This window comes from Camelus bactrianus, chromosome X (assembly GCF_048773025.1).
Source record: "Camelus bactrianus isolate YW-2024 breed Bactrian camel chromosome X, ASM4877302v1, whole genome shotgun sequence".
Lineage (NCBI taxonomy): Eukaryota > Metazoa > Chordata > Mammalia > Artiodactyla > Camelidae > Camelus > Camelus bactrianus.
Genome location: NC_133575.1, coordinates 19902393 through 19918189, shown reverse-complemented (window position 1 = coordinate 19918189; position 15797 = coordinate 19902393). Strand labels below are relative to the sequence as shown.

Below are 15797 nucleotides of genomic sequence, written 5' to 3'. Positions count from 1 at the left end.
TGCTCCCACCAGAGCAGAAAATCATGTCATGCCCAGGGCATCAGGGAGTACTCAGAAGTGGTTTGTCTCTGTAATGATGCAAGATTAGTCCTAGATTTATGCTGCTTTGACAATGTCTAACAAGCCTTAATAGCAAGAATTGGAAAGATCATACTTTTTCTAAGAAATTCACCTGAGTCATAGAATAAAGCTCAAGAATATGTATGTTTTGAAAAAAGCAGTGTCTAACACACTTGTGCTGGATAAGTGTGGGCAAGACCAAATATACAATATTTTGCTTCCAGTCAAAAATTGCCAGGCATGCAAAGAAGCAGGAACATACATCCACTAGGGAGAATAAAAATTAGTAAAAATTGATCTAGAAATGATATGAATGATAGAATGAGTAGATAATGACATCAAAAGAATAATTTTAACTATATTCTATATGTAAGAAACAAAAGGGAAAATGAAATGTTAGAGACATATAAAGTGTATAGCATAATGTTTCAGTCATACATGTACATATATATATTCCTTTTCATATTCTTTTTCATTATAGGTTACTACAAGATACTGAATATAGTTGCCATGCTATTCAGTAGAAACCTGTTTATCTATTTTATATATAGTAGTTAGTATCTGCAAATCTCAAACTCCCATTTTATCTCTCCCTATGCCCTTCCCCGCCTGGTAGCCGTGAGTTTGGTTTCTATGTCTGTGAGTCTGTTTCTGTTTTGTAAATATGTTCATTTGTGTCTTTTTTTTTTTTTTTAGATTCCACATATGTGATATCATATGGTATTTTTCTTTTTCTTTCTAACTTACTTTACTTAGAATGACAATCTCCAGGTCCATCCATGTTGCTGGAAATGGCATTATTTTATTCTTTTTTATGGCCGAGTAGTATTCCATTGTATAACTATACCACAACTTCTTTATCTAGTCATCTGTCGATGGACATTTAGGTTGTTTCCATGTCTGGTCTATTGTAAATAGTGCTGCTATGAACATTGGGGTGCAGGTATCTTTTTGAATTAAGGTTCCCTCTGGATATATGCCCAGGAGTGGGATTACTGGATCATAGAGCAAGTCTATTTTTAGTCTTTTGAGGAATCTCCATACTGTTTTCCATAACGACTGCACCAAACTTTGTTCCCACCAACAGTGTAGGAGGGTTCCCTTTTCTCCACACCCTCTCTAGCATTTATCGTTTGTGGACTTTTTAATGATGGCCATTCTGACTGGTGTTACTCTGATTATTTTGATCCCAGGCAATACCACCCACACTCTTTGGATTTTTTTTTTGAAACCAGGACATATCAGAGAATATGTAGCACTCTTGTACAGAGAACACAGAAATAGCCAAAATGCTGCCTAGCATGTAAAACTAAGTACATTTTCCCATTTGAGGATATGCTATTTAATTTCAGTGTGAGGGAATCTTCCCCAATTAGAGACAACTCAGTGGTTCTAGAATTTGTGACAAGGAGGAACAACTTCCCTCCCTCCCAGCTGGGTTTCTATCCAAACCACCCCATTTTCATTTATTTCACTACCACCAAAACCCTAGATTAGAGTTTGAAAATGTACACTCAAGATAACCTAATTTTAGCACCATTTTAATGGAGTGGGCTCTGGCTCTCCCCATCCAAGGCAGAGTGTGAGCTCAGTGGTTTCTTGACATCTCACTTCAGGGGTTGTTTCTTAGACATTGCCTAGACGTGATATACATAAAACACTTAGTCTGTGCCCTCTGTTCACCTGAACTGGGACAGGAGCACAGGGCCTCTTCCATTTCTGCCCCGGGTGGAGATTCCGCTCAGGTTTACCCACCATCCCAAAGAAGCTGTTAAGAGCACTTTTCCATTCCAGTCTTCAGTCTCTCAGCTCTCTGATACACAACCTAAGACTTGCCCTTTCCTCATAATTCTTGGAGCGTCACCTAGCCCCTCATTCTGCCTTACCTAAAATGACCTCCCTTTTGAGGACTTGCAGTGGCTCAGCCCCAAACTGCCTTGCCTGAGGTGACTTACACTTGACTGCTCACATCTGGAACCTCCTCCTCACACCTTCTTTTTAGTTGACCTTTAGGTTTTAGAGTATATCTCACCATCCTCCTTACGTGGCAGCAGCCCCTAGACTCTATAATTTTATGAACAGAGCCTCAGTCTTCTTTTTCTTACCATTCCCAATATTCCCATGAAGACTTCCAAAGAGCATTTGCTCAACTACTACTTGGGAATTAGACAGACAGTGAGCAGGATCTCTAATATATTATGATTTTATTTCTCCTACATTCTTGAATAAGCAGAAAAGTCCAGGCATTTTATATATAATTTTAGAAAGATTTTTTAAAAAGATAAGCCAAACCATTAATTTAACACCATTTACTGTTCTATTTCTTTGCTTTGTGGGATTCCAACTAATTTTCCTATGGAGTTTTTTCACAATTCCATGAAAACCCCTATGCCAATACCATGTTATCTTGTTCTGGATAATATAAAATACAGAAGTTTTAAAACATTTTTTAATAAATGCCAAAACTCTAACACTTAAACCTAATAAGTAACAATAAAACAGTGATGTTTGTTATTCATGAACTTAGATTCTGAGCTTTATGTACCATCTATTAAAAGAAACAGCTGAAACACACGTGCGCGCGTGCGCACACACACACACTCCTACAAGTTGCTCATGTTGGACAGGAATGTAAAAAGATAGACATTTTGTTACCTCTACCCATCTCTGCCTTCCACTACTTAGAAGTTTCACTATTCTCTTCAAACACAAAGTGAAAAATCTGCCTCACTCTTCACTAAATGTGGGAGAAGCTGCTGGACGTGGCCTTGAAACAACAGTGCTAGCCCTGGCTGCAGGTCTAGCCCACGCTCCGGTTCCTCATCTTTCAAAGCCTTTTCATACAATTGTCAGAAAACAGTACAGACAGTATCATTGTCCTTGGCCAAAACCCCCAGGACTCTCATCTTGCTGGTTTCAGTGTGGGCTCCCCACAGGGATTCATAGTGGGAAGGATCACTGTTGGGCGCCTGCTGGTATTCCAGGACTGACATTCCAGGCTGGTATACTCTTCCTGCACCAAATCTTTGGTAGTGAGCTTTTGGGGATCGCCAGATATGAAGTACCTTTTGCCATCATGTATCACCAGCACTTTCAGGAATTCTTGAATCTCCTCCTCAGTGACATGATTACCCATCATGAAGATCACATCCAGGAAACTTGCCAGACCAGTCTTGGGTGACTTTCTGTCACCACTCAGATTCCCATCATTGCTGTTGTCCAATTTGCTGACTAGGCCTTAGGAGTGATTAGTGGGGTTTACTTCAAGTCAAGGCCCAAGACCAGCTTCATTCTCTTAGAGACTCTTGAGGATCTGAAGGACACGATCCTTGTGTTTTCTCTTGACAGTCTTCAACATGTCTGCCTTCAGAATAGGCTCTTTCATTTTATAATTATCAACAATTCTGCCTTCCTGGTGAAAGGATCTTTGTGTGCTCTCCGTGGAGGCTGGGACCTGGGACGTGCTTGTACTTTCTTCATCTTGACTCTTGGCACCTTTATCTGTATTTATGCGTGAAACACCTGCAGCAGCAGTGGTGACAGATGGGGCTCTCTGAGACTCTTGGAGAATGACAGAAGCAGGAGGGCTCAGGGGAGCACCCTCAGGAACAGGAGAGAAGAGGGGGGGGGACTCTTCTGCTGTGTCACATTTGTCTGAATACCCGTGGGACCCTGGGTCTCACTTTGGGCCTCGGCAGAGAGCTTACTCTTCTGATCCTGAGGCAAGGTCAGCAAGAGGATTGTGGGCAGGAAAGTAGGTGATGCCAGCACCTGGAGGAAGGAGAATGAGATGGTGTCAAAACCTTCAGCATAGAGATTCCACTTTGTCTTTAAAGAAGGCCACGTCTGCAGGTTTCCTTAAGGGCCCTGCTCTAGGAACCTGCAAGGCTCTTGTTCTTCTGGTCAGCTTGCCCTCTGAGAACCCTGTGAAGGAAGTTAGAGTGAGCCTTAGGCTGCAGACGGCCAGCCCTGCCTGGAGCTGACTAGGATGGCAGCAGGTGTTAGCAACGAGGCGCCTTTGGTTTGGAGTGGGGGTTCCTTTCAGTTCACATTTGAAACCATCATATCAACCCTTGGCAGGGCCTGGACTTTCCTTTGCTGCTCAGTTCTGTGAAGCCCTCTCTGTCCTGGGTTCTTTGGGTCCTCAGTATGATTCAAAGTCTCAACCTTGGCGCCACATAAGACACTCTCCCTTCTGTGGATCAGTTGCTGCACCTTCAGACTGAGACTCTCACCTCCTTTGGAGATGGTATGAAGTGAGAGGGATCCTCAGTTTGACAGCCCTGCCCTGGGCCTCCAAGGCTGAAAAAAAGAACAAGGTTGGACTCTTTGATGGTCTTTCTATCCAGGGGTAGGTGGACTCTTCAGTCCTCACTGAGGTTTGTTGGTTTGAATGATGGCAGGGCCTGGGGCTCCCCTTCTGTGGACCTGTCCCCTCGTAATTAAGACTTGCACCTCCCTGATACCTGATAGCAGGAATTGAAGATCACCTCATATGACCACAGCTCAAAACAGGCTCAGACCCTGTACTGGGTGGTCTCACTCTAGGTCCTCACTCAGGATCCAAAATTGGACTTACAGGAGAGCCCAAAATTTCTCCTTCTGCTGACCTGGAACTACCCTCCTCAGACAAGATCTTCACTTCTGTTACCTCTGAGTGAGGACTGATGGGAATATCTTTCTGATATCTCTGCCTGGGACCTCCCAGGGCTGGCAATAAGGAAGATTCTGGACACCCCCAACGATATGAGGTGGTTGGTCCCCACAGTTCTCAGGATGCCCTCCCTTGACTCCTGGTACAACTTAGAAATCCTCCTGCTAACCTGGGACACTTCACATCAGATTAAAGTCCTCACTTTCCTGAGACCTCAGAGGTAAAAGAAAGCATGAACTACATGTGTCCACCCATCCACATCCTCCCTGGTTTGGTAGCAAGGATGAGACTCTTTGTGGGACCCCACTGTTCTGAGGTTGATGGCCCCCTTAATACTCAGTCAGCATGTGGATTGCTCCCTCAGCACCCCCAGAGACCTCCAGACTCAGACCAACACCCTCACGTCATTGAGTCCCCTGTGCTAGAAATGAGGTGACATATCTACCCTAGTCCAGGGCTTCCCAGGGCTAGGAGATGGTGGCACTTTGTGGCTTCCTTCTGCTCCAGGTCGGTGGTCAATCCTCAATCGTCTCTCAGTATCCTCCATGTCTTGAATTAAAGCTATCCCCTCATACCAAGTCCCTCGAATTCTCTGAGACCCCCTGGGAAGAAGCGAAGTTTGCATCATCTAGCTACAATTGCCTGTTGAGGTTAACTGACTTTGCATATAAAAATGACCATATTATCACTGAATATTATCCCTTTCTTTCTGTATTCATACCTCTCATTTATTTTGATATTCTTATTGCTCTGATTATAATATTCCAACCTACAACTTTGTATATAGAGTCCTTCTTTTTATTCCCTGAGATACATTTTGGAGCAGTGAGGGTGGGAAAAAGTGAATGAAGAGACACAGAGTCGAACTCAGACTGAGAGGACTGGAAAAATGTGCACTTTAGACAAATCTAAACCAGGGATCTAGTCCCAGCTCTATCTTTCACCACACTTGTGACTAGAGAAATTTGTAAGTTATTAATCTGTGAAGGGAGACTGCTAAGCCCTATCTTGTAGGAAGATTGGAGTATACACACTGTATTATAAAGTACATGGCAAACTGATTAGGAAATAGGGGGAGATTAATAATCGGCAGTTATCATACTTATTTTGAACCCCAAAATATCAATCTGCCGGACTTTTTCTTAATCCAGTAGGTATCAGAGAATATGCAATGTTCTACAACAAACATTCTTTAATAAGCAAAGCATATCCAGGTAGATATATTTAAATATTACAAAAAAAAAACAGTAAAAGAAATAAGCAGACCAATTTTTTAACATGTAATTTTTAAAAATTTTTATTTATTTTTTCCTTCCATTCTGTGATCCCCCAAATTTTACTGTTGGATACTTTAATATTTCCATGAAAATCCTGTTCCAATATCATGCATTTTATCTTATTTGGATCATTAACGAAATATTCCATATTTCAATTTATTTTACAAATACTAAAATGGTAACTTTCAAACTTTTAAACAGCAAAAAGTATTAGAGTCATGTCATTCATACATTTATATACTGAAGCAAAATAAACCATAGATTAAAAGTAATAACATTTGAAAAAATACTAAGCATCTCTATCATCTATCATCCAGGTACCTACCTATCACCTATTTCTAACTACCTGTTACTCATGTGTTAAATGGGAAAAAAAGATACATATTTTGTTAAAACCACCACCACCCCACGACCCTATTACTTAAAAGGTTGAATGCTCCCTTAAAATTATAGGAACATTTACATTTTGTCCCCTGGACCTGTACTACCATGCACTACTTAGACGCTTGGCTGATCTCTTAAACACAAAGTGAACAAGCTGCCCCGGCTTCCCTAGACCTGGGAGGAGCTGCAGGACTTGGCCTTGGAACATGCACGGGCCTTGGCACGCGCTGCAGCCCTGACCGCAGCTCTCACCCCAGCTCTCTCCTCCTCATCTTTCAGAGCCTCCTCATACAGCTTGGGGAAGGCCCTGGGGACCGTACCATTGATCTTGGCCAGAACCTCCAGCACTTTCATCTTGGTGGTTTCAGCGTGGGCCTTCGGGCCCCACAGGAACTCATAGCGGGGAGGATCGCTGTCGGGCACCTGGCGGTACTCGAGGTACTTCTGCTGCACCAGATCTTTGGTGATGAGCCTCCTGGGCTCCCCAAAGATCAAGTGCCTCTTCCCAGGGTGGACCCCCAACGCACCGAGGAACTCCCAGACCTCCTCCTCGGTGGCACGGTTGCCCTTCATGAAGATCACGCCCAGGAGCGTCATCAGCAGACCAGACTTGGGCAGCCCCCTATCACCACTCAGATTTTCGTCGCTGGGGAGGCCCAGCTTGCAGACCAGGGCATAGGAGTGACTGCTGGGGTCGACCTCCTTCAGCTCCAGGCCAAAGACCAGCTCCAAGCGCTCAGAGACTCTCCTGAGGATCTCGGGGAAGTGCTCCTTGTACTTCCTGTTGACGATCTTCAGCAGGGCTGTCTGCGTGATGGGCTCATTGGTCTTGTACTTCTCCAGCAGGAACTGCATCAACTTGCACGCCTTCCTGGTCAGAGGATCTCTGAGAGAGCTCTGAGCGGAGCATGCTGCCTGGGAGGCGCTGGCCCTCTCCTCTTGGCTCTGGGCACCTTGCTCAGACCCCGAGCACGCACCCCCCGCCTCGGGAGAGCTGGGGGCCACGGCTCCCTCAGGCTGCTGGCTAGTGCCAGCGGCAGGGGAGCTCGGGGGAGAACCCTGAGAAACAGAAGAGGGCGAGGAGGGGGTCTCCCCCTCTGCTGCGGCAGCTTCAGTGGCCCGTGCACCCTGGAGATTCTGGGTCTCCAACCGGGCCTGGTGGCGCTTTATGCGGGCACGGCACTTGCTCTTGCGCCCCCGAGGCATGATGACACAGGTCAGGGACAGCAGCAGGCAGGACTGCGGGCAGGGAAGCAGGCGAGGAGGACACCTGGAGGAGGGACAGGGAGATGCCTGAGCACCCTCAGCAGGGAGATTCCTCCCTGGCTCTCACCAAGGCCGCCTCTGCAGGGTCCTTGAGGGCACCGCTCCAGGACCCGCAGGGCTGCCTTCTCCTGGTCAGCCTGTGCCCTGAGGACGCTGTGGACGACGTCAGACTGAGGCTTGGGCCGCAGCCAGACAGCCCTGCCTGGGCCTTACTGGGGTGACAGTGGGGGCTGGCAGGGGAGGTAGTTCCTCTCGGTCACATTCAGAGTCCGGATGACAACTGTTGGCAAGACTCCACCCCCTCCCCTCTGCTGCTCTCAAGCTGACTCTACCATCTCCCGTGTGAGCCACGAGGAGGACAAGGGGGAGCACCCAGCCCACCACTGAAGGGCCCGCGACCCTCCCTTCCGCTGTCCGGTGGCTGCCCCTTCAGAACAGAGGTCTAACCTCCCTTAGACTTGAGAGAGGAAGTGATGGAAGTCTCAGCCTGACAGTCCTTTCCTGGGCTTTTAAGGGTTGACAGGAGGGGACAGGCCACATTCTCTGGTCCCTTCTCTTCAGGGTGGGGGACTGGCCTAGTCCTCACTGGGGGTCCTCCCTGGACCGCTGGTGCAGCCTGGAGCTGCTCTCTCTGGCCTGAGGGCTGTCCACTCCCACCAATGGCAGCACCTCCTGGAGACTCATCTGGGGGAAGGGAGGGTGACTGCGGAGCCCCAGCGGCCAGAGTGCGACCCAGCCTGCAGCCTGCAGCAGACAGGTCGAGGCCCTGTGGCTGACGCTCGCCCCTCCACACCGTGCCTCACTCGAGCCCCTCCCCTCGCAGACAGCAGCCTCACTTCTCAGTGTTTGGCTGGCAGGAAGTGGCTGGCGTCGGGGAGGGATCCGAGGGGCCCTTGTTACGGGGAGGGTGGTCTCACAGGCCTGCGGGACTCACCCTGAGTCTCCCCAGGCCCAGAAACACCCCCCGCCCCGTGCTGCCAGGCCGCCAGCCCCTCAGACCAGGCCCCGCCTCCCGCCTCCCGCCTCCCGCCTCCCGCCTCCCGCCTCTCCGAGCACGAGGTGAGGGCGCCCGGCCTCAGCCCTCAGCCCTGCCCCGACCCCCAGGCCGCTGTCCGGAGCGGGCACGAGGTGAGGGCGCCCGGCCTCAGCCCTCAGCCCTCAGCCCTGCCCCGACCCCCAGGCCGCTGTCAGGAGCACGGTCTGCGGCCCCCGCTCCCGGGTGTGGGGTCCCCTCGGTGCTCCCGCAGGGTCTCTCCTTCACTCCGGAGGGCCTGGGGCTCCCCCTCTACTGAGCTGAGCCGGGCTCCACCAGCCTGGGACCAAGGCCTCCTCCCCGGCACCCCGCGGGGAAGTGAGGGGACTCTGGGCCTAACAGCCACGCGGGGTCCTCCGGGGCCCAGAGCAGGGGCGGGAGGGCACGGCCTGGCGGGCCGCCTCTTCTGGGGGGCAAAGGGACCCGGGGTGTCGGGGGCGTGTCCCCGCCTTCGTAACTCAGGATACCTCACACCTGGACACCTGACAGGACGCGGGGCTCCTCCCTCTGCTCACCCTGGGCGGCAGCTCTCAGGAATGGCGTCAGGCCCTGAGTGTGGTGACAGGGCCGTCGCTTTGGCTTCCGGTCGCGCACATCCGGGCCTCTGGGAGGACAGCAGGGGCGCGGCCATGGGGGCGGGGTTCCGGGGGAGAGCCGGCGGGTCGAGGAGCGTGTGCACCTTCCGTGGGCTCTCAGCGGGTCCTGGGGCTTCTCCCTCTGCTGAGCTGAGTCCGCTGGGCGCAGACCGTGCCTCTCACTTCCCTCGGGTACCCCAGCAGGAAGTGTTTGGGGCCTGAGCCTAGCAGCCATGTCTGGGGCCTTCAAGACTGACAGTCGGGAGCTCTCTGGGCCCCTCTTTTTGGTGGGTGCTCCTCTCAGTCCTCTCTCAGGGTCTTCCCTTGACTGCCAGCAGGTGCTGGTCTACCTCCCATCTGCCGACCCGAGGCCAAGGCCTCAACATCAAAGACATCAGCTCCCTGAGCCTCCTGGTGTGAAGTGCAGGTACATCTCATCTGGCCACACCTGCCTGGAGCCTCCTGATGCTGAGGTGAGGAGGATGGCGGGGAGAGTCTGTGGGATCCCATGTCTTCTTTGGAGTGGAGCCGCTCAGTCCTCACACTGACTGCTGGCAGGGCCTGGGGTTCCTTCCTGCTCTGGCATGAATCTATCCCTGTCCCCAACCATGGCCCTCAAAATCCCAGAGGAGTTAGTAAAGGGGCTCCTTAGTTTGACAGTTCTCTTTGTTGACATCAGGTGCATAATCCAAAAGTTTCAAAAGTGAATTTCTGTCCTTATGTGCATTTGCTGCTGTCAACGAAAATAATCAATAAACAATCTATACTAGGAATAGAAAAAAGTTTTACTGAAGCCAAACTGAGGGCTATTATAGCCTGGAAGACATCTTCTCAGATAACTCTGAGGAACTGCTTCATAGAAGCATGGTTTTCAGCACAGGTTCATGACTTGTCAGAACAGAAAACATCAAACAATTCGGAGATTCAATTCTTCAAGGTTTCAGTAAAAATAGATCAGCACATATACAGTGAATCAGTATGACTTGGCATTTGGGAAGGGAGTCTTATCATCAAAGCAGTACCAGCCTTGGCATCTCAGGAAGGGAGGCATTTAATCTTTATTTTTAACATGGGCATTTTCTACCTCTGGTCAGTGCACCCTTTTTCTTTAATAATTAAAGCAGATGTACAACATATATTTGATAGGCCCCAATTAGGCTGTTTTAGTTAGCATAAAATTCAGATTAAGTCATGTATAAGTCAGAATGACTTGTCCATTCTTCTGTTACTGAATTCAGATTCGGCTGCTCGCTGCTCAAAAGCTAATAATTCGAGGTGCAAGTCTCAGTAGAAACGAAAAGTCCTTTAATCAGAAAAGCTAACAATCTAAGGAGATGGTAGACTCCTATCCAGAGATCAGCTCCTAAGATTCTTCTCAGCCATAACAGTTTTTAAAGGAAAAATTGGGGGGAAGAATCTCAGTTACTCATCAAGGCAGGAGGTTGAGTTCCACCTTATTCTCCTTTGCGTGCATACTAGCTGACTCTCCCTTCAGATGTGATCTTGCTGGAGTGATCTGCCTGCAGGATTGCTGAGGGGGCTGTTGGGAGTAGAGAGCTAATCCTTCTTCAACTGCTTCATTTTTCATTCTTTCTTCTTTTTATCTAGGAAAAGAATCAACAAGTTAGGCAAGGCATGGTGTGCACTTAGGATAGCACAAATCCGGAGTTAGTTTCAATTGCTTAGTGATCTCCTTCTTATGATTAGGTTCTTTTAAGGTTAGAGAAGAACAGAAATAGGTGAACAGGAAAGGGTCAAAAGAGCTACATTCACCTCAATGTGTGAAAATTTCTTTTCTCAGTGTGATATTTCTATTCTATTTTAGTCCATGCCTGATAGCCTGTTAAGATGATAATTTAGAAAGGCCAGTCATCCACTAACGAATTTTCAGATGGTTATTAACACAGCCTGTGGACTGTACTGCCATATCCAACCCAAACTTTGATGCTGTCCTGATATTACCCCGTGGTCCTGCCATACAAGCTCTGAAATGCTGCCTCAGATTCCTTCAGTCAAATAGTAGAAATTCATCATCCCAAGGCACATTGGAAGAATCAAGGGCCGAACTTTAAAGCCTTTTCTCCAGTCAATTCTGTCATCTGCCTCTCTTGCAGGTACAGACCTGTTTCAACTGCAGGGCGTGCCCCCACCTGCCGGCACATGGATTCTAGTTCAATGGAGACTTCTTGTCCCTCAAGGATTACTTAGTTTTTGTGTTTCTGCTTTCGTTAATGTCTTTTCTTTATTTCTTTTAAATTTTTCTGTGGTTGATATAGGTCACAGGAAACAGCAGCCATGGTTTGATTGTTATCTCAGCTGCTATGGGTAAGGTATTAAATCTGTAAATGAATTAAGGAGAGTTGATATTCTTAGAATATCTGTTCCTCACGAATACATACAATATATGGTTCTAGTTGAGAATTCTTTTTCCTGAGTCTATTAGGAAACTCTTATTATTGCCTCCATAAAGATTGTATACACTTTTATAAGATTTCTTTCTAGGTACATTTTTTATATTGTTGCTGTTGTCTGTGGTATAAATTCCATTGCATGATCTAAGTAATTGTTGATTTTTTTGAGGCCAGTTTCCTGATTTTGCTTTGATCTTTTTTACCAGGTTTCTGAAGTTCCTTATATGTTTGACTATTTCTCTGTGCTTATTCCCTTGGATTTTTAGTTAGAGGAGCAAATTGTTACCATTACTATCTTTTGCTTTTCATTATTCATAACTTATTTTTTTATATTCTTGTATATAGCTCTGTACTGGGTATATATTCTTGTCCATATTTTTTTCTAGTTTTTTAATTAATAGACTTTTTTAAAGAACAGATTTAGGATTACAAGAAATTAAGCAAATAGTACAAAGAGTTCCCATATAGCCACTGTCTTCCTCCGTTAGTGTCTTCTATTATTCACATCTTGTATTGGTTCAATGAATACAAGTTCATTTGTTACAATTGATAAACCAACATTTATACATTATTATTAACTATTGGCATTATTTACATACAGTATGTTTTACTTTTTGTGTTTTACAGTTCTATAGTGGTTGACAAATGCATAACGTCACCTACTCACCAACACATCATCATGCAGGAGAGTTTCATTGCCCTACAAATCCCCCCTGCTTCTCCTGTCCATCACTCAAAACCTCACTTTGAGCCCCTGACAACTACTGAACTTTTTACTCTCTCTAAAACTTTCACTTTTCCAGAATATAATATTGATGGAATCATACAGTATATAGGCTTTTCACACTGTCTCCTTTTGCTAATCAGTAAGCATTTAAGTTTCTCTATATCTTTTTGTGATTTGAAACATCATTTCTTTTCATGGCTGAATAGCATTCCATCATGTGGGTTACCACAGTTTGTTTACCCATTCACCTACGGAGGGTCATCTTGGTTGATTCCAGTTTGGGGCAATCATGAATAAGACTACTATTAACATTTGTGTGCAGGTTTTTGGGTGGACATAAGTTTTCAGCTCGTTTGGGTAAAGACCTAAAAGTTCAATTGCTAGATTATATGGTAAGACTATGTTTTGCTTAAAATAAACTGCTAAGTTTCCAAAGTGTCATATCACTTTGCATTCCTTTCAACACTGAATGAGAGTTTCTGTTGGTCCACATTCTTGCCAATATTTGATATTGTCAGGTGTTTGTTTTTGTTTAAGCCATATTAATAGGTATCTTGTTGGTTTAATCCCAAATTCCCTAAAGACATGTGATGTTGATCATCTTTTCATATGCTATTTGCCATTTGTATATGTATTTTTGGTAAGGTGTCTGTTCAGCTCTTTTAACCATTTTTAAATTAATTTGTTTGCTTTCTTATTGTTGAGTTTTGAGAATTCATTGTATGTTATTGATGCAAATCTATCATCAGATATGTGTCTTACAATTATTTTTTCCCAGTCTGTGGCATGTCTTTTCATTCTCTTAATAATATCTTTTGCAGAGTAGAAGTTTTTAATTTTAATGAAGTCCAACTTGTTTTTTTCCTTTCATGAATTGTGCTTTTGGTGTTCTATCTAAAATCTCATTGTCAAATCCCAAATTTTTTCCTATAATTGTCTTCTGGAATTTTTTTAGTTTTGAGTTTTTCATTTAGGTTTATGATCCATTTTGAGTTAATTATTTTGAAAGGTGTAGGGTCTGCATCTAGATTCATTTTTCTTGTATGTGGATGTCTAGTTGTCCCTGCACCACGAGTTTAAAAGACCATCCTTTCTCCATTGGATTGCTTTGGCTCCTTTGTTGAAGGTTAGTTGACTATTTGTGGGGATCTATTTTTAGGTTTTCTATTCCGTGGCATTGATCTATTTGTCTGTTCTTTTGCTAATACAATACTGTCTTGCTTATTGTAGCTTTAAAGTAAAATTTGAAATCCAGTAATATCAGTTCTCTAATTTTTTTCTTCAGTATTGATTTGAGTTGGCTATTCTAGGTCTTTTCATTTTTCATATACTTTAGATTCAGTTTGTTGATATCTACAAGATAACTTGCTGGAATTTTGAACAGAATTGCATTGAGTATATAGATCAAGTTGGGAATAACTGATATCTTAACAACATTGCATCTTCCTATCTGTGAACATAGAATGTCTATTTATTTAGATTTTCTTTAATTTTTTTTTGGTGAAGTTTTTCAGTGCTAATGTAAGTGGTATTAGGTTTTTAATTGCCAATTCTAATTGCTTATTGGTGGTGTACAGGAAAACAATTGACTTTCGTATATTAACCTTGACTTATTAATACCAGGAGTTTTGTTGTTTTTATTGATTACTCGAGATTTTCTACATAGACAATCATGTCATCTCTGAACAAAATAGTTTTATTTTTGCCTTCCAAATCTGTATATCTTTTGCTTCCTTCTCTTTTCTTATTGCATTGGCAAAGAATTCCAGTACAGTGTTGAACAGGAGTGGTAAGAAGGGATATCCTTGCCTTGTTCCTAATCTTAATGTGAGAGTGTCTGTTTTCTCACTTTTAAGTATGATATTTTAGCTTAGCTGTTTTTAAGATATTCTATATCTAGCTGAGGAAGTGCCCCTCTATTTCTAGTTTGCTGAGAATTTTTATCATGAATAGGTGTTGGATTTTATCAAATATTTATTTTTTCTTTGTCTATTGATATGATCATCTGATTATTTTCTTTAGCCTATTGATGTGATGAATTATGATTATTTATTTTCAAATATAACCAGCCTTGCATACCTGAAATAAGTCCCACTTAGTTGTCGTATATAATTCCTTCTATACATTGTTGGATTCTTTTGCTTATATTTTGTTGGGGATTTTTGCATCTATGTTTGTGAGAGATATTGGTGTGCAATTTTTATTTAATTTAATTTCTTTATCTGGTTTTGACACTACAGTAATGCTGGCCTCATAGAATGAATTGGGAAGTGTTCCCTTTGCTCCTGTTTTCTGGAAGAGATTGTAGAGAATTGTTATCATTTCTTCCTTAAGTTTTTGTTAGAATTCATCAGTGGAACCAACTGGGCCTGGTGTTGTCTTTATTGGAAATTTATTAATTATGGATTAAAATACTTTACAGGATACAGACCTATTCAGATTATCTATTTCTCCTTGCAAGAGTTTTGGTTTATATCTTCAAGCAGTCAGTCAACTTAATTTATCAAATTTGTGTGCATAGAGTTATTTATAAAAATATTATTTTATTATCCTTTTAATGTCCATGGAATCAGTAGTGGTGGCTCTTCTTTCGTTTCTGCTATTACTAATATGTGTTTTCTCTCTTTTTCTCTTGATTAGCCTGGTTAGAATTTATTTATTTATTTATTTATTTATTTTGTGGCTATTTTCAAAGAAACAGCTTCTGGTTTTGTTGGGGTTTTTTTCTTTTTTTTTTCATTTTTTTCAATGTCACTGATTTAAATTCTGATTTATTATTTCTTTTTTCTCCACTTTTTTCTTTTCTTTCACCAGTATACTAAGGTAGAAGCTTAAATTATTGATTTTAGATTTTTATAATATAAGCATTCAATGCTATACATATACCTTTAAGTACTGCTTTTGCTGTCTCCCACAACTTTTGATAAGTTGTAATTTTATTTTCATTTAGTTCGTAATATTTAAAAATTTCTCATTCGATTTTTTCTTTATCCCACGTGTTAGAGGTATATTGTTTAGTCTCTAAATACTTTTGATTTTCCTAGTGTCTTTTTGTTATCAGTTTCTAGTTTATTTCCATCACAGTCTAAGAGCATTCATTGTATGATTCCTATTCTTTGAAATTTGGGGATGTGTTTTTTATGGCATAGAATGTGATCTATCTTGATGTATATCCTATGTGAGCTTGAAAAGAATGTGTTTTCTGCTGTTGTTAAGTATTTTATAAATGTCATTTAGACCTAGTTAATTGATGATGCTGTTCAGTTCAACAACACCTTAATGATTTTCTGCCTACTGGATCTGTCAATTACTAAAAGAGGTGTGTTGACATCTCCATCACACATTAATAGTTACTATAGTTTCTTCAAGAACTGACCACTTAATCACTGAGTGATGCCCGTCTTTATTCC

The 15797-nt window shown here is 43.7% G+C and overlaps 1 protein-coding gene across 1 annotated transcript in view; it reads right to left on the bottom strand.

The window, feature by feature from the left end:
• Window positions 1–6030: 6030 nt before the first annotated feature.
• The window catches only part of LOC105075934 (melanoma-associated antigen E1-like), a 38531-nt gene continuing 28764 nt past the window's right edge, over window positions 6031–15797 (bottom strand). The window contains exons 3-4 of the mRNA XM_074359685.1: window positions 9190–9425; window positions 6031–7645 (exon numbers count right to left, since the gene is read on the bottom strand). Coding sequence (XP_074215786.1) covers window positions 6544–7645; window positions 9190–9425 — 1338 coding nt within the window. The 3' untranslated portion in view covers window positions 6031–6543. The remainder of the gene's footprint in view (window positions 7646–9189; window positions 9426–15797) is intronic.